The 27,179-nt window shown below is 37.4% G+C and overlaps 1 protein-coding gene across 5 annotated transcripts in view; it reads left to right on the top strand.

Moving 5' to 3' along the window:
• ARHGAP24 (Rho GTPase activating protein 24) overlaps nt 1–27,179 on the top strand; it is a 463,746-nt gene that overhangs the window by 422,884 nt on the left and 13,683 nt on the right. For all 5 annotated transcript variants that reach the window (XM_046656913.1, XM_046656917.1, XM_046656915.1 and 2 more), the window contains 3 exons: nt 14,565–14,697; nt 17,058–17,131; nt 19,499–19,620. In XM_046656913.1, coding sequence (XP_046512869.1) covers nt 14,565–14,697; nt 17,058–17,131; nt 19,499–19,620 — 329 coding nt within the window. The remainder of the gene's footprint in view (nt 1–14,564; nt 14,698–17,057; nt 17,132–19,498; nt 19,621–27,179) is intronic.

Below are 27,179 nucleotides of genomic sequence, written 5' to 3'. Positions count from 1 at the left end.
AAAGCTGTCCAGATGGCATCAGCTATTAAAGAAGATACATTTGGGAAGAGCTGGAAGGTAGGGTCAAGAATGGCAGTGTGGATGTCGCCATCATAGCATCAACAGCTCGGCAACAAAATAACCATGCACTTACAACACACCGGTCAAGAGCAAGGACAGAAAGCTGTAGAAGCCAGTGATTTTATACATTCTGTCCAAGAATCCCGTAAAACAGCTGCTGCCTGAGGTACTCCAGCTGCCCTCCCATGTACCCACTTCATTCTGCCCTCATCCCTCCTTCTCCTCTTCTCCCCTCTTGTTTATTTGCTATTTGTTTTAGTGACTGAATTAGGACCATTAAACAAACTGCAAGTCTTCAGGGATAAAATGAAAGAACCCAAAAAGCCTAAAATTTAGAAGATAGAAAAGCCAGACACATGTTTTAATTTTATCCTCTGGGTAGCAATATAGCCTTGAGCATCCCTGACCTGAGTTATAAAAGGTAAACTTGAAAGTGAGGAGCGTTGCAGACACAGCAGAGATTCTCAAACATTAGTCTGCATCAGAGTGACCACAGAGCTAGCTCAAGATTCAAATGCCTAGACCCCCTTGGCTGTCATTCTGATTTAAAGGGTTGGATGATGCCTAGGAATCTGCATTTCGAACAAATCCTTAGGTAATTCTTATATGCATGGTCCTCAAGCCATAACATGAAAACCCTAGCCAGACACTAGGCTGCAGGAGCGTGGAGTACAGAGAAATTGCTCATTTGAAGCGATTTGCCTCAGTTCTCTCATATATGAAATGAGAAAAAAAATCGACCTCATGGCATTATTGGAAGCAACATGTTAGTTCTGACTAGGCTAGGCAGGTCTTATGCTACTGGGAAAGATAAATTGTTTTCTGGGATATACGATTGATGTGTAAAAGATAGACTTTGCTATCTGCTGAAAGGGGCCTGAAATTGTAGAACAGCCTGAAAAGGACATCCCTGTGCCTTTATGCTCTGATCCATGTAAAAATTTGAACAGTGGGGAGTTCAGGAGCAAACTATACAGTTATAGAACCTTTGTATCATACTGTGAAGAAAAGATCTAAGGGTAGGCTTTGATAGAGGAAAGTGAAGAAAGCAAGTGGTAGCTTAAGGACATGTGGATAGATAAAGAATTGGAAAAGCAAAGGACAGACTTCCAGGAGTTTGCCTAAGGCAAGTCCTGAATGTGTAGGTAGTAAACTGGCCACCTATTTTCAGCACCTTAAATGATTCTTTGAAGTCAAGAGAGGAGCCAGCCTTCCAAAGTCCTGAACAGCTTCTAGCTATGGTAATTCTTACCTCCCTATTTTTTGATGCAGTTCTTAGATATTATGATGGTGTGACAAGATTTGATAAGCAGTGTCTGATAGCACTTCTCAAACTTCTGTCATTCACATAATACATCATGATTTTAGCCATATCTGTATAACACCCGTACTAGATTTATTGATATTTTCTTTAAATGAATTCACTGTTTTCTTTCTCAATTTGTTGTAAAAGGAACTTGTTATCATTATTGTTAATTGAAAACCAGCATCACTTGCCATAAATACAAGGTCAATATAGCATCCGTGCAGTGACACCAACCATGTTATTAAATGCCAGCTGAACACAGCTGCTCTCCGAAGACTCTGACCCTAAGGCCCTCTGTTTATTTGATGAAAATGGAGATTGGCAAGTGCTAGTCCCACTTTAACACTTCTCTCATTCCCAGCTGGTACTTCCTATTTGATATAATCAGGAGAATTGAAGGACAACCATAAAAGCACTAATGTTCCTACTGTGTGATTTGATGTTACTTAATATCCTGTTTGTGTGGCATCTTGCTTGGAATAGCCCACACTTTGGGAAATGCTGTCAGATCACTCTTCGCCAGTACTGACAGGCCTGCTCCCTGAATGCTTGGTTTCCTATCTAATTTGAACCATGGGTGTAACTTGCAAGGATTCCATGAAACCCCCATGTAAACATACCAAGGTCTGAAAAATCAATGAGCTTCAAGGGGAAATATCTCATATGTAGAAAATATTCACATGAATGGATATCTATTAAATATTTTATGTAGGACAGGTTGCTAGTTAGGAATCTGTCATGTTTCATTGTGCTTTGCTCTCTTGGCGATGCATCTAAAAGCCGGTACATCTGAAGCCAGGGGTGTGAATTTTTGCTTTCCCTTCAATTTATCTTTGAAGAACTTGGACTTGCATCCACCGGAACTAGATCAAGTTATGAATAAAAATAGCCAATTAACCAAAAAAATTTCCCAGTATTTGACATATCTATCAGTTGGTGCTTGTGCGCTTATTTGCAAGGAAGCAGTGTGGGAATGAGTCCAGGTTTTGATGACAGGCAGGCCCACCATTTGCTACCTACGTTAACAACCTGGGACAAGTTACTTCTCAAAACTGCTAGTTTCCTCATATGTAAAATGGAAATAATAATGCTTAACCCCAAAGAATTGCTGTTTTCATGCTCTTAAAAATTAAACAAAATGGAACAAAAACACTGGGAGCAAATGGCATGATGTGAATAAGATACTTAGCATATTTATTGTACTGTAAGTAACATGATAATGATATAATCACTCTAACATTTTATGTGATAAGGAAAAGTAACATGCTTGGACCTATGTAATACAGAAACTAATGCTTAACCATAAACTCTTGAGTGTGTTAATCTTGGAGATCTTCATTTCTGTTTTGAAAGCTCCGTCGCAATTGCTGATGGAAAGAAAAAAAGATACCTGTAAGATTTTGTTCTGAAAGTGTGATTATGTGTGTCTTACAAGTCAGATTGTAAATATTGTTGTGTGAGTTCAGTGAGTGTGCATCCCTTAGAGCCATATATTTCCTGAAATAAATTTATTGTCACATTTTACATATCACGTAATTCACCCATTTCAAGGGTTCAATTTGATGATTTTTTAACAAATTTGCCAAGTTATGCAACCATTACCATGTCTCAGTTTTTGAACATTTTCATTACCCAAATAAGATCCTTTTGCCATTTATTGTTATTCCCAGCATTTGTGTCTCTGTAAATTTTCCCCTTTCTGGACATTTCATATAAATGGAATTACTCAACATATGGTCTCTCATATCCAGGCTCTTTCACTCAGTGTAATGCTTCTGAGGTTTTTGCATGTTGTAGCATATATCAGTAGTTTGTTCCTTTTTAATGATGAATAGAATTTCACTTTGTGGATATGCTGGCTTTTGCTTATCTATTCAAGTTGTTTCCACTTTTTGGCTTTTACGAATAGTGCTGCTGCAAACATGCGCGTCCAAGTTTTTGTGTGGATGTATGTTTGCATTTCTCTTGGGTCTGTAATTAGGAGTGGAGTTGCTGGGTCATGTCTGTCTTCAACACTTGAGGAACTGCCAGATTGGTTCTCAGAGTGGCTGCACCATTTCATATTTCCAACAGCAACGTATGAGTGTTCCAATTTTTTATTCTGGTCATTAGAGTGAGTGTGAAATGGTGTCTTATTGTTGTTTTAATTTGCATTTCCCTAGTGACTACCGATGTTGTGTATCTCTTTATGGGCTTATGAGCCATTCATGTATGCACTTTCGAAGGTGTATGGTTTTAAAATGTTTGATTTTTCTTATTATCTTGATAATTTATTATAAGGAAATGGTTGAAAATTGCTAAAGAATCAATAATAATGTTCTGGGACTATCTATTTAGGTTTGAGGTAAACCTCTGTTTACTCTGTGATATCGTGGGAGCATGCATATACATGTCCATGAGGATATCACTGTGGATATTCATTTAAAACTCTGTACTCAGGAAGTAAAACTCTACACATATAATTAGAATATTAACTCGGAAAAAAATAGAGAATTTTATGAAACTTGATCGCCTTTTTAGCCCTAACACCTAGAACAATGTCTGACACAATGTAGGCACTCAATAAATCTTTGTTGAATAAAGGGATACAAGGAATATATTTTGAGTGTATTTGTTGAATGAAAGAATGACAACATTTCTATTTCAGTAAGTAGACAACCCATATGCTTATTTTCATAGATTAGAATTTATGAAACTTGAAAATTGTCCTGTTTCAAAACAACTTCTAAAATTCTCTTAGAATATCATTTTTGTCAACTAAAGCAAAATGCCTACCTGTGTCAAGGTACAGAGTCATAATCTTATGATGGGTTTACAATTTCATAAAAGCCACAGCTCTAAATTAGGACCAGCACCTTTATTTTGTACTCCAGAAATGCTCTCATGAATATGGATGCATTATGCTCCCAAAGTGAACTAGATTTTGATTTATAACAAAACAACAAAAAGCCAAACAAAAACAAAAACAAAAACCCTTACTTCTTCTCAATACAATTTTGTTCACCTCTCTTTCTTCTCACTTATACTGACTTCTCTTAAAAATGGTCCAGGGAGAAAACAGCACAATATAATAAATATGTGTATATGTGGTAGCAAAGTACCGTTTCCAACAAAGAGCATGGCAGCATTTTAATATGAGATCCACAATTAATATGTAATTGGATTCTTTTAAAGCTTTTCATCCTTTCCTCCAGTGTGTGTGTGTATGTATAAATATATATATACATACACACACATATTAATAAACTGGAATGGTATAGTTTAGTCCATACCCTGACAATGCTTTTTTTGTTTTCGTAAGACTATAATAAGAAGGAACAAGTTTTGCATGGACGTGAATGGTTTTGGTGTTGATTTGTAGACTCACCTGGATGTACCGGAAAATCCTTTTAAGTTCCCTGTAACACTATGAGTTAGAGATTCAGCAATGTAGAACTAGGCTTCTGTTTACTCATCTCCTTCATGAGGCACAAGGTTTCGTTTTCTACCTTATTGATTAATAAGTTTTCTGGAAAAGAATGTTTGCATCCTTTATTGTTCATCCCAGAATCAGATAATCAAAAATTTCCAAACTTGTGGTAGTTACAGAAAGAAATGGGCAACATGCAATAGGGTCGTTGTTAGGGACACAGTTTATTGTTAATGCCGTGGAGTCTATTCCGATTCCTAGCGCCCGTGTGGACAGCAGAGTGGAACCCTGCCCGGCCTTTCTGCACCATCCTCTCACCTTCCGGCGCTCCATCAGACAACACTCTGCTATTCTTCACAAGGTTTTATGACCAGTTTTTTTCAGAAGTGGGCAGCCAGGTCCTTCTTCCTGGTCTGTCTTAGTCTTGAAGCTCTGCTGAAACTTGTCCACCATGGGTGACCCTGCTGGAATTTGAAATCCTGGTGGCATAGCTCTGAGCATCACTGCAAGTCACAGCTGCCACAGTGTGACGACCTACAGACGGGTGGTGTGGTTCTCTGACTGGGAAATGAACTCAGGCCTCAGCGGTGAGAGCACTAATCTTAACTACTAGACCACAAGGGCTGGCTTAGGGATATATTAATAAGAACAAACATATATATTAAGGAAACTTTAGTTGCTATTTAGTCTTCATTAGCTAGCAAAGTTATTTGTGATATTTGGTTCTATTTTATTTTTTTATTTTAAAATAGAAATATTAAAATATGTATATGGATTTTAAATATTGTTAGGGAAATTTTAAAAATATTTTTTAGCATAAATATACACCTTCAGCATCAGAACATCAACAATGCTTCTCTAGGAAATGCTTGGTTGCATAATCTGAAATCTCCCCCTAAAAAAATAAATTGTTGGACCCAACCCAGGGCGTAGTGGGTAAGTTTGCACACTCCACTTTGGCAGCCTGGGGTTTGGAGGTTCAGATCCCAGGCATGGACCTACACACTGCTCATCAAGCTGTGCTGTGGGAAGATTGGCACAGACATTAATTCAGGGCCAATCTTCCTCACCAAAAATAATAATAAGTAAATAAATAAATGATTGAATGTATTATGATGATTACATTTCCTTTGTTTCTCCATCAGCGGAGTTTAGTGAAGGGAACAAAATGTAGGCAGACAACATAAAATGGTGAAGTAACTAAATATAGCCCTAACATCTTTATTTAGCTAAGCCCCATTCATTAACTGTTTGCCAGGATTTTAAAGTTCATATGAAACTGAAATTACAACTCATAGCACTTCAATCCTGGTACAGTTGAAGCAAGAAAGGGCTACGTGATGGAGTCTCGGTACCCATGTTTACTAATATAAAGACATGAGAACTAGGAGAGTCACGTGAACTCTCAATGAGAGAATATCTTCGGTATCCGTGTACCAGAAGTCAAATGTTAGGAAAGACAGCATTTTCCATGTAAGCCAGAAATGAAAGCTATTTATTTACATAATCTGCTTAGAGAACTGCATAATCATAGTGCACTTAGAGATTGTGTATTGTCTTTATTTCTGAACTATTCCTGGGGGGATGGGAGGTGTGCAGGAAATGTTTCAGCTCCCCTCTCTCACACTATAGTCACGTGATCCATTCAACAGTGCTATTCATTAAGTGTAATTTTAAATTTTCTGTTAATGAGTTTTCTTATATCTCTTACTGTGAGTAATTTCTTTATATCCACCTGAAAATAGGTACTCTGAGTTGGCAATAACCTCCCGAACATTTTACTCATTCTTGCGTTTCTTGGCATATATCTTACACTTTGTGAATTTAGGAAATTATACTCTACAGAATGGCCAGAAAAAGTGTTCATGTGTGGATATTACGCCATCGTGACTCCCAACCTAGATTCAGAATGTCTCTGTTTATTAAAACTCCTGAGCAAACTAACTACTTCGTCCATTGGCAACTATAGGTACTCAGTGGAACCTCAAAGACTTGAGCTTTCTCCTGAGGCAGTTAGAAGTAGATGCAATGAAGATCTGCTGGCACTGAGAAAAGAGCAAAGTCCAACATATAGAGTCAATCAAGGAGAGCCTGGATGATTTTCTTCATGACATAGAACTCATTGGATATGTTTTTAAAGATTCTACAAAGAACTATGTATATGTATGTATGTAGTACATGTGTAGGTGTGAGTAGTATATGTATATGGGTATATGCAGTATGTGGATATCCAATATCCTTATAAAATTCTCTGTGGTCTCAGAAAAGGCTATCTATAATCTCTATCATTGGTGACTTTCAAACAATTCCTTATGTCAATACTTATTCTAATTGTTTGTATACATTATTGATATGAATAGGAGCTTAGTTTAATAGGAAAATCTTTGCAGCCTTCATTGATTTCAGATTTAATTTCTGTGGGAAATTTATGGGGTTTTTTTATAACTTGGCTCTTAAGAGTTTGGAAAATATTAATGTCATTTATAGTATCAGAATGTATCATGTGCATTTGAATGTCACTTCTAAGTTAAATTTGGATATGATGTTGAACCTTGGATCCAAAATCACTAGATATGGAGGGACATATTAACTCATTTTAATAGCCATGTTAATTAATTTTATAACTGACAGCACTTAAGGTTTTAATTAGTTTTTGTTATTGTTGTTGGAAATTAATGCATATGTATGTACGAGGTAGCCTATTAAAATAGAGTTATACTGATGTAATATTGCTTTAAGGAATCTTTCCTGAATATTCTACATTAAGCCTTATAAATGTCTCACGCCCATTAGCCTTTCTTCTCCAATGAAAGCACCTTGGTACTATAATGGGAAAAATCAGATTTTGTTTTTATTGTTTGGTATAAATTTTTAATTTACATAGACAAATTAGAGTGTGGCTGTTTATAAAGTGAATCAACACTCTCAAACATACTGACCCAAACTGAATGACAACTCTAATGACTAAAATGTCTATAAAATAAATCTGTACATTTCTGTGTGATGTTTATTTATCTATATATGCTTAAACATTTGACCTTTGTATTCAAGTGTGGTATTCAAAAGCTATACAACAAAGCGTTTTACTCGTTATATATATATTTATTTGTTACTGAAGTTTACCACCTCTACGTGCGTGCTCAGGGGGTTGGATGTGGGAAGATAGGCTTGTACAGAGAGATCAGCTAATGTGCTCTTACATTAATGGAAGTGAGTAATATGAACTCGAACTTGAGCAGCGTCTATGAGACTGCTGAAAAGGGAAAGGATTCATAAGGTATTAATGTCAGATTATATAGGATCCAGTCATTAGTATTTTTTAAAACTTTCCAGGTGATTCCAATGTGCAGTGCAATCTGAGATTTACTAATGACTGTTAGATTTAGGATCTCAGGAAGAGCAAAATTTAGGTTGACTGCTAGGTTTCTTGCTTCTTTGTGTGAATAGTGATGCCATCCACGGCTGAGAAAATAATAAAGGAGAAATACTTCTATTGCCAAGAGTTTTGTTGTTGTTGTCCAGCTCTGTTTATATGGAGTTCAAAGTATGTATGGAACATCTAAGAATTTAATGGAAAGGTCTGGTGTAGAGATGTATACTTTGTAGTCATAGAAAAGTGATCGTTGAACTCATGAATTTCCCCAGGAAGTGTGCATAAAGTTTAGGAAAATAATACTTAGAGGCCAACAGAGGAAGAAAAGCTTAGGAGCTGACTGGTAAGGAATGATGGCCAGAGGAAGAGAAGGCAAAGAGGTGGAAGGGAAAGGAGAGTGAGGAATCAAACAATGAAATGAGAGACTTACAGGAAATAATCGTCTGAAGGAGCAAATAGACAAATATCCATGAATTTTTTTTTCAGTTTTGGAATGTAGCTACTTTCAACTTGAGGGGTCTGTTATTTGGAATCACAAAACTCAGATGCTCAAAGCAATCTCTTCCTACAGCTACACAATGGGGTGTTTTGTTACCTCAAGTATGTTATACACATATAGTTGTGTCAGTGTGTACTCACATGTGTGCATGTGTGCATAGACATCCTCATGTGTATGGTATGTTGGATTGTATATCAAACTGTCAAATGTCCTTTTTACGTAATTAGCTAGCATTGTAAAGGAGAAATCTATACACACATACATCTAGAAACATAAGTAATTCTAGAAGTAAGAGAGAAGATGTCAATGTGACAGGTTTAAGCATGAACACCATCCCTCCCACCACTATTCCATCATAGAAAATTGGAGAGACAAGTGTGTAACTTGTAGGCTCCAATGTATGATAGAGTGGCCGTATTTAAACTTGTGACCATTACACAAGTTTAAATATACTAAACAAAATACCACGGACTGGGTGGCTTAAACAACAGACATTTATGTTCTCACAGTTGCGGAGGCTGGAAGCCTGAAATCAGGGTGTTAACATGGTTCGGTTCTATTAAGGGCTGTCTTCCTGCCTTGTAGACGGCTACTTTATCTCCACTGTGTTCACATAGCCTCCCCTTGTTGCCTACGCATAGGCGTAAAGGGGCGAGGAGCAAGCCCTCTGGTGTCTCTTCTCATAAGGGCACTAATCCTATCCAACCAGGGTCCCTGCCTCATGACCTCATCTAACCCTAATTACCTCCCAAAGGCCCCATCTGCAGACACCATCGCATCAGAGGCAAGGGCTTTAACAAGTGACTTTGGGGGGTGGGGAAACAAATCCTCCTATAGCAGGAGTCATCATGCAGTTCTCTGCATCATTCCTTTTAATCTAGGAGACTGGTTTGGGACAAGCACTAATTCAGTGTAGTCCTGGACTTCGCCTGGAGGTAAAAGTGTCTTTTGGGGTTGTGTGTAACTCAGCAGTGACACTTATGTAACCATACAGTAAGTCGTGACTGTTTAACCAGATTCAAGTTTCACTGCCAAAAAGTGTGCCAGTTTTGACAGATACATACGAAAATAAGTTTGAACAGAACCACACTTTTCTTGCAGACATTTAGTTTAGCTTGGAACTGTTTACTACCTTTGGATTTGCTTGTCTATGTCCTGGTGAACTCTAGACAGAGCAGTGTGTGGCTTAAGACAATTTCGTGTCTTCATCTTGATGGTGCTGCTGAATGTTTCAGGCCTGTATATATTCTCCATGGAGTACAATGGATTTGACATTATTTTTTCTTAATTCCAAGGGAATTTTAGGTCATCTCATTGTGTGTGTTGCAAATAAGTTTGCAATATCTTTAATAACTTCCTGTGTAGGTGCACTGGAAATTCATTCCATTCAGATAAATCAATGAATTATATTGTGTTCTGTGCATAGTATCCAGAGAGAAAAACTCCCATTTCTAATTTCAAGGCTTAAAAGTTTTAAGGTTTTGCCTGTGCGGTATTATACTTGTAATTACTGTGGCATTTAGACTTATCTCTGTGTGTGAGTCTGTTTATCAGGGAAGGACGGGTGGAATTAGAGGATGACCAAGGAAGGGTTGCTGTCAGACTCCGTTATCGCTTTCAGATTAGTAAGAGTCCTATATTGTACATGGATTGTAAATAGGGCAGGTAATTTCCAGGAGTATAAAAACATTCTTAAGGCACCAGGCAAGAACTTAGCAGCTAGAATATCTAGAAAGTGTGAAGAAGTCAAACCAATGAGGCACATAGGTATGGAAACGTGTTGATGGTGATCAGTTAGAGATATAAGCCGGAGGGACACAGTAAAGACCTCTGTAGTTCATTTCTTCTCCCCAGCGTGTGGTGTGAGCAGTGCGCCCCTTTAAGCATTCAGGAGCTATTTGGTGAGTGAACCATTGGTAGGGTGATCCCAGAATGACCAAAGCAAGACCTGTGAGAATATAAAGTTAGGTCAGTCATAGGAAGTCTCATGGAATCCTCCCTGTGAGTTTGATAAAAAGCACTACACGACCCAGAAGTAAAGTCCCAGTACAAAATAAGGTGCAAACGAAAGGCATATGTTGATCAGTTAAATGACATGCGACACAGCATCTTCTGGCCTGAAAGCTCTCTTACACGGGATCCCTGGGCCTGTCTCTGCCTCCTTGCTATCACTGGAGAGAATGAGCATGATTATTTATCTTGATTTCTGAAAACACATTCTACAGCCAGGTGAGTGAAAGAGACTTGAGGTCTGTAGAATGATTTCAACTTTAGCAAATAGTTTTGAATTTCTGCCAAAGAGTGTGACTTTAAAACCTCTCATAGCTCAGTGATTATCCAAAAAGAATTTTGTATATGTGCAGTTTCCTGTTCGAGTACCCCAGAGTTAATAATGTTAATTTGATGGGCTGCTGTGAGGACCTCATGCAGAGAGAGATGTGTGTAGGTGTGCTGCTGCTGCTGCTGCTGCTGTTATTATTATTATCAGCTAGGTTAGGGGTTGGAATTCTCCATGTACATCAGCTTTTGCCAGTGCAGTCACTTCGCTTTGCTGAAGGTGAGGTATGTTTCTCTGAGGCAAAGGTGGCACACTTCTCTAGGTACATTGGGCAATTAACACACAGTACTGGTATTTACTTAATTAGCTGTACCTATTAAGCAAATATTAATTAGACAAAGCCATGGGTTTTCAGTAAGAGATATCAGACTGGAGAGTTAGATGCAGAAGGTTGCTATTTTGCAGAGTGGCTATAGAGAGATTTTTCAGAGAAACTCCAGACTTCCTATTTTAGTGGGCTGCATGCTAGCGCTTAGGCAGATGGATTGTGAGCCTCTGGCGGTGAATCAGAGCTGGCAAACATGTTGGAGTCTGTCCAGAAGTGATTGTTTTCTTCCATTCAGTGGGAAAGGACAAAGCCAAAACTGAGAATGCTGGGAAAATGTAGAAGTCTCTATTTCTACAAAATAGCCTAAGTTTAATAAAGCCAAAAAAGAGTCATACATTTTTGAGTTTTCGCCTTTAAGCAAAAATTTAATAACCTTTGTTAATTAAAAAAAGAAAATATATTTGGTCATTTTTTCTTTATCGCTTCTGTATAGCTAACAGTGCGTGGATATATACTATAACGCTAGAAAGCTAACGTAACATCTCACTTTAGGGAAGGAATAAAATAATCACCCCAGCCACATCTATTACTTTGATTCATAGCTCAAATATTTCTATTCTTGGAACATTACTGCAGCTTTGGTGCTAAGAAAATCGCTGGAGGATGAATGACTCTGCGTCTTTCATCCTTCGCAATTTTCGCAACATCTCGATTAGTCTGACTTTGCAATCGCGCCATCTAGTGTTCGTACGTCCTCAGTACCAGAGCTCAACTTCCTTGGAAGCAAAATACCCCATAAAGAAAGTAACAAGCAAGTTACCTTAAAAACAGTGCGCTTGGGAGACAATGGCATGAATAGTCCATCATTGAAATACTAAAACAGATTTCTTGTTAAATATATATTTCTTATTTATCCTTATCATCTTATTTATTTCATAAATATTTTTATATACTCTCCATGGCCATACAAATTATACATATACTCCATATATTGAAATTATACTTATTTTATTTTTATATTCTTCTCTGTACCTACCTATAGCTTTAACAAAATTGTCATTGACTTTGAAAGCAACACGAGCCAACCCAGTCATGGAGTGGGTTGGGTTAGAGTGGGCTGGATTTGAGTAGAATGAAAAGATGGAAATAGTTTGTTGTAGTATCTGATTGAACCGCATATCCTGCCCCAGGCTGTGGTTTTGTTATTACTGATGACTGTGCCTCCAGGGGTCAGGTGCTTTACTGCATAGCACAGAAACAAAGGAGGGCTTTGACGTACATGAAATGAAGTGTTTTTCCAGAAAGGAAAACAAACTTGTGTCTTCCTTGTCTTACCACTGAGACTATTTTAGACCTATCTTTTAAAAAAATTATTTTTGGAAAATATTTTTAGGAATTAATGAGCTTGGTCACAGTTTTCAAGATGTCCCAGAGACATGATTTTTATTTTCTTTGCTAGCCTTTAAGATGACTTCTAGTTTATCTATCAGTTTAGAATTTTAAGAGAAAAAATTTATTTAATTATTACAAGAACAAAATTAATTAGGTAAGACCAGCCCTTTCAGATCACCTCTGTCATTTTAACATCTGCAAAATGGTTGACAATATGCCTGCTCTGACTGACTCTGACTGTAAAATGGAAAACCTCAGCCCCTGCCCTGTCTAATTCTGTGGCGGCTGAAGTCCCATGGTCCATGAGGATACCGCCTACCGCTTAGACCTCTTCCAGTCCCTCTCAGAGCTCTGGTCTCCCTTAGCCTTTTGTCAGCTCCTCAAGGACAGGATGCTCCCCCCCACTTTGGGCTCTGTTTACCTGCTTTGCATTAATCAGGGACGCCGCATTCTGCTCTTCTGCCCTCACTTAGTTAATTCTTACATACCCTTCAGATCTTGGCCCAAGCATCATTTCCTCAGGGAAGCCCTCCAACCCATAAATTAGTCCTCTCTTGTTATTAGCTAGCATCCAATACTTTTCCTTGTTACTGCTCACCACACTTTGTGATTATATACCTGTATTAGTATCTGCTGCCCCCACAAGATTATAAATGATGAGCAGGCTAGAATAATCCTTTTTTTCAACCCCTCGGTGCCCACCCACTGTGTTTTCTATAATGCTTGATACAGAGGACATGTGTGGGAAATAGCTGATGAAATCAATCTATGGGTCCAAAATGGAGAACTGAGATGTCCATTGTCCCAACCCATGTAGTTTTGTGAAGTCAACTCTGCTTCCTTGTCACCCTTGAGAATATTCGCTGAGGCAGGAAATCCCAGTGCCTATATTCCAGCTTGTCAAGGTACACCCCTCTGGGGACTTGTCACTTCCTGCAGCACACTCTGGGAGGGGTGTATGTTCTTACTACTTGCAGAATCCCTGGCCTTGTTCACTGCCACTCACCCTGCTTGGTGGGAATCCATCAACCTTTTTACTCCCTGCTCACCAGTCTCTCCTTCCCACGCTCCTGTTCCCTTCCTCCCAAATAAAAAACCAAAACAAGACCAAAAGTAGATAAATAAAAGACACGCCACCTCTTCCTGTGTTTACTGTCAGTCCTCTTGATGGATTATCAGGGAATGGGGAAATACAGGGAACAAAATATAAATTAATATTGCATTAAATTATCCTGCCACTCTTGTATTCAGCAGAGAATAAAAATAAATTTTGCACATTACACAAGGGCCACGTTAAGCTTTCATTGTTTATTTTTGTTGCACTTTCTCTTTCTAGAAAACTCTAAGGATTCCCAACTCTCTTAAAATGTTAGACAAGCAATCATGCCGAGAATCAGTCACATTCAAAATGAGCTCTGCTTAAAAAGTTATAGCCTGTCATACTAAGCTTTAGGAATCTATAACCAGTCACCAATGTCTTCTCAAGAATGAGCGTGAAATTTTGAGAACTGAAGTTAGGGTTCAGAAATAATTAATTTTGGCATTGAATTCATACATACACACATATGTAAATTTGGTATTTTTGTAAACTGTATTGTATTTTATTTGAAGTTTGGTATATTCTCATTGTTTTCAAAAGTTACTACTTTCACTTAACGTCAAATACACACAAAAGAAAAATGCTTGAGCTTTCCAATATTTTCATACCATACTGAGGACTCCAAGTGTCCTTCTGTGTTCCTCTCTGTGGTAGCATCTTATTGGCATTACATAAGTGGGTGCTTCTTGAAAGCTGGATTGACTGATTCAATTGCCAACTGGCATAAAATTCTGACTCTTCGATGCATATTTGATGAAAAAACAAATAAAATGGCATAAGGTTTACTCCAAAGATTGTCTTCTCACTTCTGTCTCCACAGCAACACAGATGTACACACAGTGGCATCACTTCTTAAGCTGTATCTCCGAGAACTTCCAGAACCAGTTATTCCTTATGCAAAGTATGAAGATTTTTTGTCGTGTGCCAAACTGCTCAGCAAAGAGGAGGAAGCAGTAAGTCGATGCATTTATTTCTAAAAAAGTTTTTTTTTGAGAGTTTTTTCAGTGCTCTTAGTCTTTAATTTGTAAACTTCCCTTTGTCTTATCGTTGGATTTTCTATTGTTTTCCACTATTCTGTGTATTGACATCACACAGATTTAGACTTTACATGCGCAACTCGGGTCTCATTTTTAATTCCCTCTCTCATCACAAAGAAAAGTGTGGCTGAAGGAATAAAATAAGCACCCCTTGTCATTTTGCTTCCCTGAAAGGTTGACGGTGGCGCTACATGAGGCCAAGCGTTCTATGAAAAAACTGGATGCCTTTTTTCATATTCCTTTTTGTGTGCCCCTTAAATCACTTCAAACAATGACTCTTAGGTAGTCCTACCTACTGCTTGTTTTTGGAAAAACAGCTTTATTGGGATGCAATTCACATGCTATAAAATCACCCATTTGAAGTGTACCATTCAGTGCTTTTTAGTATATTCTCAGAGTTGTGCAGTCATCACCAAAATCTAATTTTAGAATATTTACCACATTTTCATCCCCTCATAACAAACTGCGTATCTATTGCCCATGCCTCTCTTTCCCCAGCTCTTGGCAACTGCTAATCTACTTTCTGTCTCCATAGATTTGCCTGTTCTGGATAGTTCATATAAACGGAATCATTCAATATGTTTTCTTTTGTGACTGGCTTCTTTCACTGTTTTCAAAGTTCATCCACATTGTACCCCATATCAGTATTTTATTCCTTTTATTTCCAAATAATATTCTGTTATTTATCCATTTGTTAGTTGCAGGACATGTGTGTTGTTTCCACTGCTTGACTATTATTAATAATGCTATTTATATCCACTTACAAAGTTTCGTGTGAACATATGTTTTCATTTCTCTTGGGTTTATATTGAGGAGGAGGAATTGCTGGGCCATATGTAACTGTGTTTTCTAAAGAGGCTCCACCATTTAAAATTCCAATGTGTGCAGGTTCTAATTTCTCCACATTTTTGGCCAACATTTGTTATTTCTCTTTTTTATCGTAGCCATCCTAATGTGTGTAAAGTGGTGTATCATTGAGGTTTGAGTTTCATTTCCCTGATGGCTAACGATATTAAACATCTTTTCATGTACTTATTGGCTATTGGTGTATTTTCTTTGGAGAAACATCTATTCAGACCATTTTCCCATTTTTAATTGGACTGTTTGTCTTCTTCTTATTGATTTGTAAGAGTTCTTTGTGTAGTTTGGATACAAGGCCCTTATCGGATATATGATTTGCAAATATTTTCTGCCCTCTGTGGATTGCCTCTTTATTTTCTTGATGATGTCCTTTGAGGCAAAAAGGTTTTTAATTTTCATAAAGTCCGATTTGTCTATTTTTCATTTGCCACTTGTGCTTTTAGTGTCACACCTAAGAAGGTTTTATTTAACCCAGGGTCACAAAGATTTACTCATATTTTCTTCTAAGATTTTTATAACTTTAGCTCTTATGTTTAGGTCTCTGATCCATTTTGAGTTAATTTTTGTTTATGGTGTGAGGAAAAGGTCCAACATTATTGTCTGGCATGTGGACATACAGTTGTCTCAGTGCCATTTGTTGAAGAGACTCTTCTTTTCTCTTTTGGATCTTCTTGGCACTCTTGTCAAAATTGCTGCCTGTTTTTGTAAATGCAGTTTTATTCTGTTTGTTGTATAATATTGTCTGTGGCTGTTTTTGCAGTATAACAGAAGAGTTGAGTAGTTGAGACAGAAACTATATGTCCCAGAAAGCTTAAAATATTTACTATTTACAGGAAGAAGAACAGATCAGATTATATTATCCATTAGCTTTTCTGGGACCGTTTATATTTTAGAGGAAGTCCTACAATGAGAAGAAACAAAGTAGTTAATCCTTTTGTAAAATTTCCAGGAAGGTCAGGCTGCACCCCTCCATCCCACCTTCAATGATGTATCCTGAACGTGACCAGTCCTGAGAGACTTGTTTGTCAGTAGACGTATGTTTATCTATGTTTCAGGCATGCTAAAAATGAGAAGGACTCTCAGTACATCAAGGCTATTTTTCCCCCCAAATAACCTAATTATAAGTGAGGCCATCTTCCTTTTTCAGTCAATTGTGAACAAGTGTTAAAAATGTTAAAAGGGCTTCACTTAAATCTGTTTCTCCGCATAGTACTTATGGAGATATTTGAAATGCTTTCACGTCCTTGAAAATATTTGTAAAATGCTTGCTGTGATGGTGGCAAGTTTTCAGGACAGGATCCTTCACTGACAATATGTGACACCAATTAAAAAACAATTATATGCTGATTTCCCATTTGCTTTAATTCCAAGACCAACCTTAGAAAGATAACAGTTATTCTCTTCTTTATACTCAGGGAGTTAAGGAATTAGCGAAGCAGGTGAAGAGTTTGCCTGCGGTCAATTACAACCTCCTCAAGTATATTTGCAGGTAAGAATTGTCTTAAAGACGCAACTAAACAAAACAAGACTATTTAGCCTGTGAGTAACTTATGTTTGACGAGGAACGAAATCACTTCACTGCTCTGAACTCCAGTGTTGGCCTCTGTAAAACAGAGGTTTGACAAGGTGATCTCAAAGGCTTCTTTGAGCACTAAATTTGCATGATTTTGTAATTTGTTATTTCTGAAGTCTCTCTTGCTTTTACATGTTAAAGATATGTTGCTTTGAATTTCCATCAAAATTGTTTGTACATGTTCCGTGTACCGTTGTTTGAGAGAAGAAGCGTGTATATTGGCATGAGGAAGATCTGCATGGGAGTCCAGACTACCGCTGACTACTCGTGTATCTTTATGCAATTCTCTGTTCTCTCTCAGTCTCAGAGTCCTAATAAGTGAAATGGTAGGAAAAACACACATTTCACACAGTTGTTTTAAAATTAAATTATATTTTTTAATGATTAATATATATGTAAGCGTTCAATAAATGTTATCTTCTTTCCATTCCTGTCCCACTTCACACTCATTGAAAAGACATTTGTAATTCAATTCTGTCAGAATGATAATTGTGCCTGGTAAAGCTCTCTCTCAGTGACCACGTTTAACTACAGTCCTGGGACAGGGTGTGCCACGTATGTGCCCCTATTTGAGAAACCAAATATGTAAAATTGAAATATATTACATTTAAATAAAGAGATTAGTGATGGATACTACTGCAAGGTATTTTAAATGATAGCTTCCCAGTCCATTTTAAAAGAAAATTCAAATTTTCAGTTCAGTCCAATGCATCATTTGTGTATGGCTTTTGCGTCATGATTGGATGTGTTCAGCACACTAGGCACTGTGGAGTTTCAGACTATTGTGAGACCCTGTGGAGTTCACTGTCAACTGCTACTGAGCAGGAATTCCAAAATCTCCTACCATAACTTTTTCTGGTGATGGTTATGTTTAGGAAGCAAACAAGACCTTAGATTTCAGAATGTGAAAAAGAAAGAAGTCTTTTCATGGAAAGCATACGCTTATTAACGTGTAAGGCAAGATTGTGAACTAATGCAAGCTATTGTAGTGGACGATAAAAAGGTTACATTATCTTTAAGTAAGGGAAAAGGGCTTCTTTGAGAACCATATTGCAAATCTTTATCTCCATAATAGAAAAACTTAACTTCTCTTGAAACATTTAAGCAGACTTTTAATTTCAACTACTTCAGATAAGAAATGGTAGTTTGACTTTTTGACCTTCAGTTTTGCTACAGTTTACTCTGTATAACAGTAGTGAATATGTGGACACAGACACCTTTTCTTAGCATCCTGGTGTAGTGGTTAGAGCCCAGACTCTAGAGTCAGTCACCTGGGTTCGCATCTCAGCTCTGCCACTTACTACTCTGCATCCTTGCAGAAGATACTTAACCTCTCGGATGCCTCATGTGTCTCATCTGTGAAATAGAGATAACAATAGTATTTACCTCACAGAGATGCTTTGAAAAATTAATGTTAGTACAATGACTGACACATAATAAAATAGATTCTAAGTAACACATAAAATAAGTTCTTTTTTATTCTTTATCGCTTCTTCTTTGTCTCATCAGTACCGTTAGTAAGCCATGAAATGATAGAAGTTCTTGTAGAAATGAAGAGGGAGTGAGGAGTGCAAACAGCCTGAAATTACAGAAACAGTCCCCCTACTAAAATCGTTTGGGGGAAAGCCAATTTTATGCCTCTTATTCTTCAGTATCTAATAAATTGAAACAATTTGTGCTTACAGTTTTTCATATCAGTAGAACTGAGATTTTAACCTAAACCATATTTGATCTCATTTTTAAATAGACTATAAACTTAAAGTTCACAAATTACTCCACAAAAAGGATTGATTCCTCCTCTCTGAAATAAGGGATTGTACCAGATCATCCTATTTATAGTTCTCAAGTTGAATATGTGTCTAAATTTAATATTTTATTTAGGGGTTGGAAGGAAATCCATATTCTTCAATCTCAAGTCCATATTAGGTTTGTCTAAATACACTTACTCCTATGGCTGACAGAGGAAACCAAGCCAAGCCAGGCCAGAGGTGATATTTGATAGGACCTCTCATCATTAATGAATAATTTATATTTCATAGAATAATATATGTAATAATAATGTAATTAATATAAATAACCATTTAACAATTTATAATTAATAAAATTAATGATTTGCAATATATTTTCTCCATGTTTGACTGAGCAATGTTTGAATTTCTAAATAATTTTGTCTTCATAATCATCTTTGAACATACTCCAGTTCATAAATTTCCCAATAACCTATTTTCTTCCAATGACAAATTTGATTCCATTGTGTTTTGTTTGGGTTCTTACATCCAACAGGTTCTTGGATGAAGTACAATCCTATTCGGGAGTTAACAAAATGAGTGTGCAGAACCTGGCCACTGTCTTTGGCCCTAATATTCTGCGCCCCAAAGTGGAAGATCCTTTGACCATCATGGAGGGTAAGTAAATGATTATGTTACATCCTCATCAAGACAACAGTGACCTGTCTCTTGGCTAGCCTGACCTGTTCTCCTTGGAGCAAACTAGGGAAGTAAGTGAATCCATGGGGACTCCACTTATTGAGTCATGCACTTCAAATGCAAAATAGATTTCTTTGGATGTCAGGCAATTTTTTGAGTTTATTAAGTATAATAATCTACTAAATGATTTCTCAGAATCCTTATAAAAATAAATCTCACTTCCACAAATCGTCCGTGAAGTATCATGCAAGAAGTGGAAAACTCTAATTCATTTTTTGAGGCTAATGCAATTTTCAGAAAATTCAAAAGCTACTACTTTAATATATTTTTATTAATTTGGCTTTATTTGATTGATTTCAAGAGGTAGACAAATCTGATCCTCTATAAGATAATACTGCACATTTACCTGTGGGTTGAAAGATGAGGGAATTCTTGTTTTCTAAATTACAAAATACTTCAAATTCTTTTCCATGATGAATTGCTACTTCTGTTTATTTCCAGCAGGCTCGTTGCCTGAGCACTTTTCTTACCTGTGGTTGTTAGCACCATTGTTTTTTGCAAATTGGCCTAGTTGAACATTTAAGAATTTAATAGGAAAGAGGGAAGGAGAAAAAATAATTATTTTTGGTTTCACTCTGAGTTTATTTAGTTTAGAACAAAATATCCCCTGACACTGTTCCTTCCTTGAAAATTCTGTGATTTTCATTCCTCTGTATCTTATGATAAGAGAGAGAGAAAAGAGAGAGAGAACGAAAGAAAAAGCTTTTAAGTATTTGCCTAAATCAACTCAGCTTAACTTCCTTTGTCAAATATATAATTGAACATCAGATTTTTGGCAGTAAGATAGTTGGTCCAGAGAACTTTAATTTCTGTCTGAAGAGTTTAGCAGACATTAGGAAATATAAAATTTGAAGCTACAAGAAGCTTAAAGATATTTAGTCTATTTTCTAAAAACTTTTACTATAAAATAAAATACATACAGAAAACCACCAACACTAACCACACATGTACACGCACACACACACATCTTAATGAATATCTATTAGACAAACACTCTAGAAATTACCATCCAGGTCAAGAAATATACCTTTTCTAGGCATGCCAAAGACCCCGCTGTCTAAAGCTACTTCTCCTCGCTCACGGCACCCTTCATCTAACTACCCAGACATTTATATCAATCACTTCCTTGCATTTCTTTCTAATTTTATCAACCAAGTGGACTCCTCTACACATTTTATTTAATCTTTACTACTTTTTTATTTGATATCTTTTTAAGTCTCTTTTAATATACAGGATCCTCTGCAGTTTATCTATTGAAAATTTAGGTTATTTGACCTATAGAGTTTCCTGTAGTCTGGATTTTGTTGATTGCATATTCATGGTGCAGTTTCATATTCCTCTGCCCTCTGTTTTCTGCAAATTAGGACCTGGATAAAATGCATGTTTGATATCCTTGGGAAGGCTATAGATTGTGTTGTATAACTTCCAATTATCTTTTTTGTGATCTTAGTGCAATTCTTAAAACAATCAATTCACTGGAAGTTGAAATGGTGATATTCTAAGTCTACAATTTTTTTCCATTTTATTTTATTATAGTAAAATACACATAACATACAGTTTACCATCTTAACCATTTGTAGGTGTGCAGTGGTATTAAGTATATTCATATTCTAGTGCTATCACCACCACCATCCCTCTCCAGAACTCTTTCCATCTTGCAAAACTAAAACTCTGTACTCATTAAATAACAGCTCCCCCTGCCCCCACCTCCTGGCAACCTCATTCTTTCTGTCTCTATGAATTTGACTACTTTAGGTACCTCATATAAGAGGAATCATATGGTATTTGTCTTTTTGTGACTGGATAATTTCACTTAGCACAAAGTCTTCAAGCTTCATCCATGTCGTAGCATTATAATTTTGAACCTAAGAATTGGAACACTTTTTATTTTTTTAAAAAATCTCTTTTCCTCATCTACTACTCAGTAACCCAGTGGTAACTTTTATAAATAAAAGGGAAGATAAATGCTACTTGAGTCTTTCCCTTTATTTGCCAATTTTTAAAATAATAAGATAGATTCGTAACATGCTCTAAAAGTGAGTAGTTGTTGGTGGTGTTGCTGTTCTTCTTCTCTCTGTCCTTCCTGTTATAAATATTATGTTATTTTTTAAATAGCATTATAAACTCATGTATTTAAGTCTATTTGATGAGTCAATGCATTGTAATTATTGTTTACCAATGCTGGCCAATGGAAGCCTCTTCAAGCTGCCTTCCGAGTCCTTTTGACATGACCTTAATAATTTGGAGCAACTTTCTTTTTAGTATGACAAAATTTTCTGGGCTCATATTATATATTTCCTTTCCCAAACTTGGAATAAGTCAATTTCCATTTCCAAAAAGTTCTTTTAGTGGGAAATGATATTTCAAGACCAAAATCTAGCTACCAGTGATGTTCATTGCTACTGGCTTGGTCATTGTTTCTAAGCCTTTTAGTGGGCAGAGCTAGTAGATATAAATGCATACATACAGACATACTTATTTCATGCACAATATACACACATACACACTTACATTTTCAAGAAAAGTACCTCACAAGTTCACACTATACTTCCAATTCAGAATCATGACTGTATGGGTTTTGTTTATTCTTTTCTCTATTATAATTGTATCTTTTTTCTTCTAAATGGGAATCTGGGTTCTCAAAGACGTTGAAGATGACAGAATTAGAATCTCATAATTAATCATTTGCTCAATCTTTTGTCAAACTCATAATAGACTCAAAATAACAATATCAGTACTACCAACACCAGTATGATTACTGCAAACATTTAAAAGCTTTTTACATATGCTCTTCTAATTCTCCTTTCATGTTTTAATATTTGTACTATTTCTACATTGTCAGAGTGTGCACCCTTTATATACTATACTCTCTCCCTTTTAGTTCTCATTTAGTCTTACCTCTCTAAGTAACTAGGCATTTAATGCTCACTGGTAGTTCTTGTATTGTTGCCCCTCTAGTCTAGTGGTTCTCAAAATGTGGTCCATGGATACCTGGAGGCCCCTAAAATGCATTTAGGAGGTCCACGAGTTTGAACATATTTGCATAATAATACTCAGCTGTTTTTTGCCCTTTCGTTGAGTTGACACTTACACTGATGGTACAAAAGCAATGATGAGTAAAACAACTGGCATCTTAGTATGAATTAAGGCAGTGGTGCCAAACTCCACTAGCATCATTATATTCTTCACTGCCATGCATTGGCAATAGGGAAAAAAAATGCCAATTTTACTTAAGAAAGTCCTTGTTGAACAGTAAAAAATATTCACTGTATTAACTCTCCTCCCTTGAGAGCTCATCTTTTTTAGGATGAGAGCCTTCTCGAGAATTTCTTGTAGGGGGGGTCTTGTGGTGATGAGCTCCCTTAGCTTTTGTTTATCTGGGAAAGTTTTTATTTCTCCATCATATCTGAAGGATATTTTCACTGGACAGAGTATTCTTGGCTGAAAGTTTTTGTCTTTCAGAATTTTGAATATATCATTCCACTCTCTCCTAGCCTGTAAGGTTTCTGCTGAGAAATCCACCGAAAGCTGTTAGGAGCTCCTTTGTAAGTTATTTTCTTCTGCCTTGCTGCCCTTAGTATTTTTTCTTTGTCATTAACTTTTGCCAGCTTTACTACTATATGCCTTGCAGTAGGTCTTTTTAAAGTGATGTAATTAGAAGATCTACTGGCTTCGTTCACTTGTATTTCCAGCTCTTTCCCCAGGTTTGGGAAGTTCTCAGCTATTATTTCTTTGAACAAGCTTTCTCCCCATTCTTCTTTTCTTCTCCTTCTGGAACACCTCTAATCCTTATGTTGCATTTCCTAATTGAGTTAGATATTTCTCTGAGAGTTTCATTTCTTTTTGGTCTTAGTTCTCTCTTCTCTATCTGAAGCGTTTCTATATTACTGTCCTCTAAACTGCTAATTTGGTCCTCCATATTGTCAGCTCTGTTGTTTAGGGAATCCAGATTTTTTCTTTATCTCATCCATTGTGTTTTTCATCTCCAACAATTCTGATTGGTTCTTCTTTATGGTTTCAATCTCTTTTGCAAAGAAGCTCCTGAATTCATTGATTTGTCTTTCTGTGTTTTCTTGCAACTCATTGAGTTTTTTTATGATAGCTATTTTGAATTCTCTGTCATTTAGGTTATGAATTTCTATATCTTCAGGATTAGTTTCTGGGTACTTGTCACTTTCCTTCTGGTCTGGAGATTTAATGTACTTTTTCATACTGCTTGACACCATGGAATTTTGCCTCTACATAGTTATTATCTGGTTGCAGCTTCCACCTGCCACCACTGGGTGGGGATCAGATGCTGTGTATTCTGAGCCCAGCATGATCTAGGGCTCCCAGCTCCAGCCGCCAACTTCTTTTCTCTCTGTACGACACTCTGACTGATGGCTGATCTGGAGTGCCAGGCAGGAGCAGGAATGCTTTCTTTCACCTGCACTTCTCTTAGCCTCTGCTTTTCTCTCTGTGCAGAGCTCTGGGTGATCACAAGGCTGGAGTGCTGGGCAGAGGAAGGGGCACCTTTTTACACCTGTGCATTTTTCCTGTCTGCCGCCTCTTTCTCTGTGCTGCACTCTAGGCAATCACAGAGACCTGCACACTTTTCCCAGCCACTGCCTCTCTCTCCACATGGCTCTCTGAGTGATCAGAGGGCTGGAGTACCAAGCAGGATGGGGAGGGAAACTCTTTTTCTTCTGCATGATCCCAGTGTTCTCCCTGGGCTCTCACCAACTGCTCTCCTGGGGTCCTAGTTTGATGGAGACATCCCCACAACAGCTCAGTCTCCTCTATGTGTGGGGCTTTCCCTCAGGCTGTGAGGGAACTTGGAGAGCAATGGTGTTCCCACGGAGGGCCGCCCCTTCCCCCTTTCCTCTCAGAGCCGTGTGCTGTCCAAAGTTGCTGGCTGCCATTGGGAAGAGAAAAGTACCGCTTACCAGCTTCCACTTACTCCAGAGGATTGGGCCCCACCACCTTCAGACATATGGCTGCATGGGTCTCTCAGACATCTTTTGTGTTGTGTGACTGTCCCCTGTTGGTGTATGAATGTGCTTTTGGTTGTACTTTAGAGGGGAGATTTCAAGGGGAGAGCTCACTCCATTATGATGCAGACATCACTCAAGAACTCATCTTTTTAATATTCTGGTGTGGAGAGATAAGATCTATGTATAAAACACTTCTTCCGTATATTGTTTTTAAAGTAATACAGCGATTTGCTCAAGAAAAAGCATTTGTGTGATTATTTGAGTTGAGAGCTGTACTAAATGCTTTTTCATAGAACTCCATTTTTACTTAAAAGAACGACTGACAAACTATGGTTTTTCAGACTTGAGCATTTAGCAGACATGTTCTCAAAAAAGAGCTAAGTTAACCTTTCACTTTAAGAAAAACAACTGGCAGAATTTGTTTTCATTGATAAAATTTGAACTTTCAAGTGAAAAATTTGTATCTAACACCTTGAGCTTGACAGCTTCCTAATATTTAACCATATTAACTAATATTTTATGGTGAGATTGTGTTGATATTAACAAATGTGTCTTTTATCCTGTAGAATTAAATGTGTCTACATTTGGAAGATCTGCATAACTCAGTGAATTTTCCAAATGACATGTTGTCATAAGCCATACATTTGTAAAAAGGATCCAGTAAACATTCAGGTTAACTTTTCTGACTTCAGAGCCCAATCTTCTGTTTTTTCACATAGTACTGAAAAATATGACAGCTTGCTTTCTAAGCTGTGCTGGCTTTGTTCCCATCCTTGGTTTTAATTGGACCCTCCCTTTCTTTCATCTCTGATGTCCTAGTTCTGCTCAATTTTGATTCTCCTCCCAACAGTTTCCCCTCCATGTGGAGCCCTGTCTGGAAGGAAGCCCTGGCTGGTCAGTATTGAGAGTTCAGATGGGCCAGATGACTATAGTTCCTTCGGATTTCACTATAGATCACCTCTGTCGGATTAGGCACACTCCCTCCCAGTTTCACCTGCTGTTCTTAAATTAGCCCTTTGCATTTTCCAGTGAATACTTTGGGTATTTTCTATTCTCAGGCCCATCAGAGCCCACTTTGCTTCCCCTTGCTTCCTCCCTCACAGACATTAACACCATGCAGGTCTTGTGGCAATGGGGATTTGTTTCCAACAACTTGTGTTTTGAGGCTTTGGAGAATACCTTGTCACCTAGTTTTGTTGTAAACGTTGTCCTGAGTTAGGAGTTTTGCTAGCTAGTTGCTCTGTTTTTATGTGGAGATTTTATGAGATTCAATACTGTGCTGCCACCATCTTCCTAGAAGTCAGTGTTTTTTGGGTTTTGTCTATTTGTTTGTTTTAATTCTTGTTGTTGCTGTTTTAGAAGAAATCCTTCAAAATTACATAGTTTCCCCCCTCACCTCCTGCCAATATTGTCAACAGAAGAAAGCAAAGGTGCTCTGGGAAGAAGCAGAATCCTGAAATCTGAGTTTCCTAGGGTGCTGAAGAACATCATTTCAATAGGAGTCCACTGCCTCTTTTTGTTCATAAGAAACCTGATACCCAGTGAGAAAAGTAATTTTCTCTAAACACGGTGAGAACATGTGCAAGGGATAGGTGCACAAGTAGACAAATAGGTTTTTGCAAGGAGGAGGGAAAAAATGGAGCAGCAAAAGAATCTCATCTGTTGTCTTCATTTGTTGAGGTCATGAAAGGTCTCAGTTCCGTGGGAGTTCAGTAGTTTCACTTAACCCAGAGTTGACCAGGCTCCTGGGGGAACTGCTTCATAGCAACCAAACTTTCAGGAGACCTCACAGATCATAGAAACCATATGCCACTCAACTGCTCCTTGGCCCAGACTCAACATGAGCCAGTATTTAAAGAAACAGCATTCTTGCAACCAAAAATAATTGAAAACAAATTAGATGTTTTATTGTGGTCTCTAGAGAAAACACCAAATCTGACTGCAATATTAATGTACAGAAAGTTATTTTAAAGTGCTGTACTATTCTCTGTCTCTTTCACTCAATACATATAAAATGCCCTCAGTTCTTTTTCCTTGCCTTCCTCTAGCCCCTCAAAACCTCCCAAATACATGCTAGTTATGTTCTTGTCTCCCTCAGTCTGTCCTTATTTTCTGGATGTACTCAATTTTTTTTACTTTTGCAAGTAATTTTCTCCTCTTTCCTTACTCATTATCCTGATTTATATAAAATTGGACTTGCAGATGACCTAGAAAAATAAGAATTACCCTAAAACAGTGATTCCCTCCTCAGACTGCATATTATCATCACAAATGCAGATTTTTGAAAACCACGCCTCAGACCAATTTTATGAGAATCTCTGACGATGGGACTCAAGCATCAAAATTTTTAAAGCTACCTGGATGATTCCAGTGTGAAGCCAAGTTAGAATGTGGCAGATATGTTGGGGGGAAGGAGGAGGTGGAGAAAAGTTTAAATATTTAAACTTTAGTATTTTTGTCCTTTCACAAATAAATCAAAATGATCATTTTTTTTCTTTCTGCTTT

This window comes from Equus quagga, chromosome 3 (assembly GCF_021613505.1).
Source record: "Equus quagga isolate Etosha38 chromosome 3, UCLA_HA_Equagga_1.0, whole genome shotgun sequence".
Lineage (NCBI taxonomy): Eukaryota > Metazoa > Chordata > Mammalia > Perissodactyla > Equidae > Equus > Equus quagga.
The sequence above is the reverse complement of the archived record's forward strand: the minus strand, read 5'-3'. Positions and strand labels throughout refer to the sequence as shown.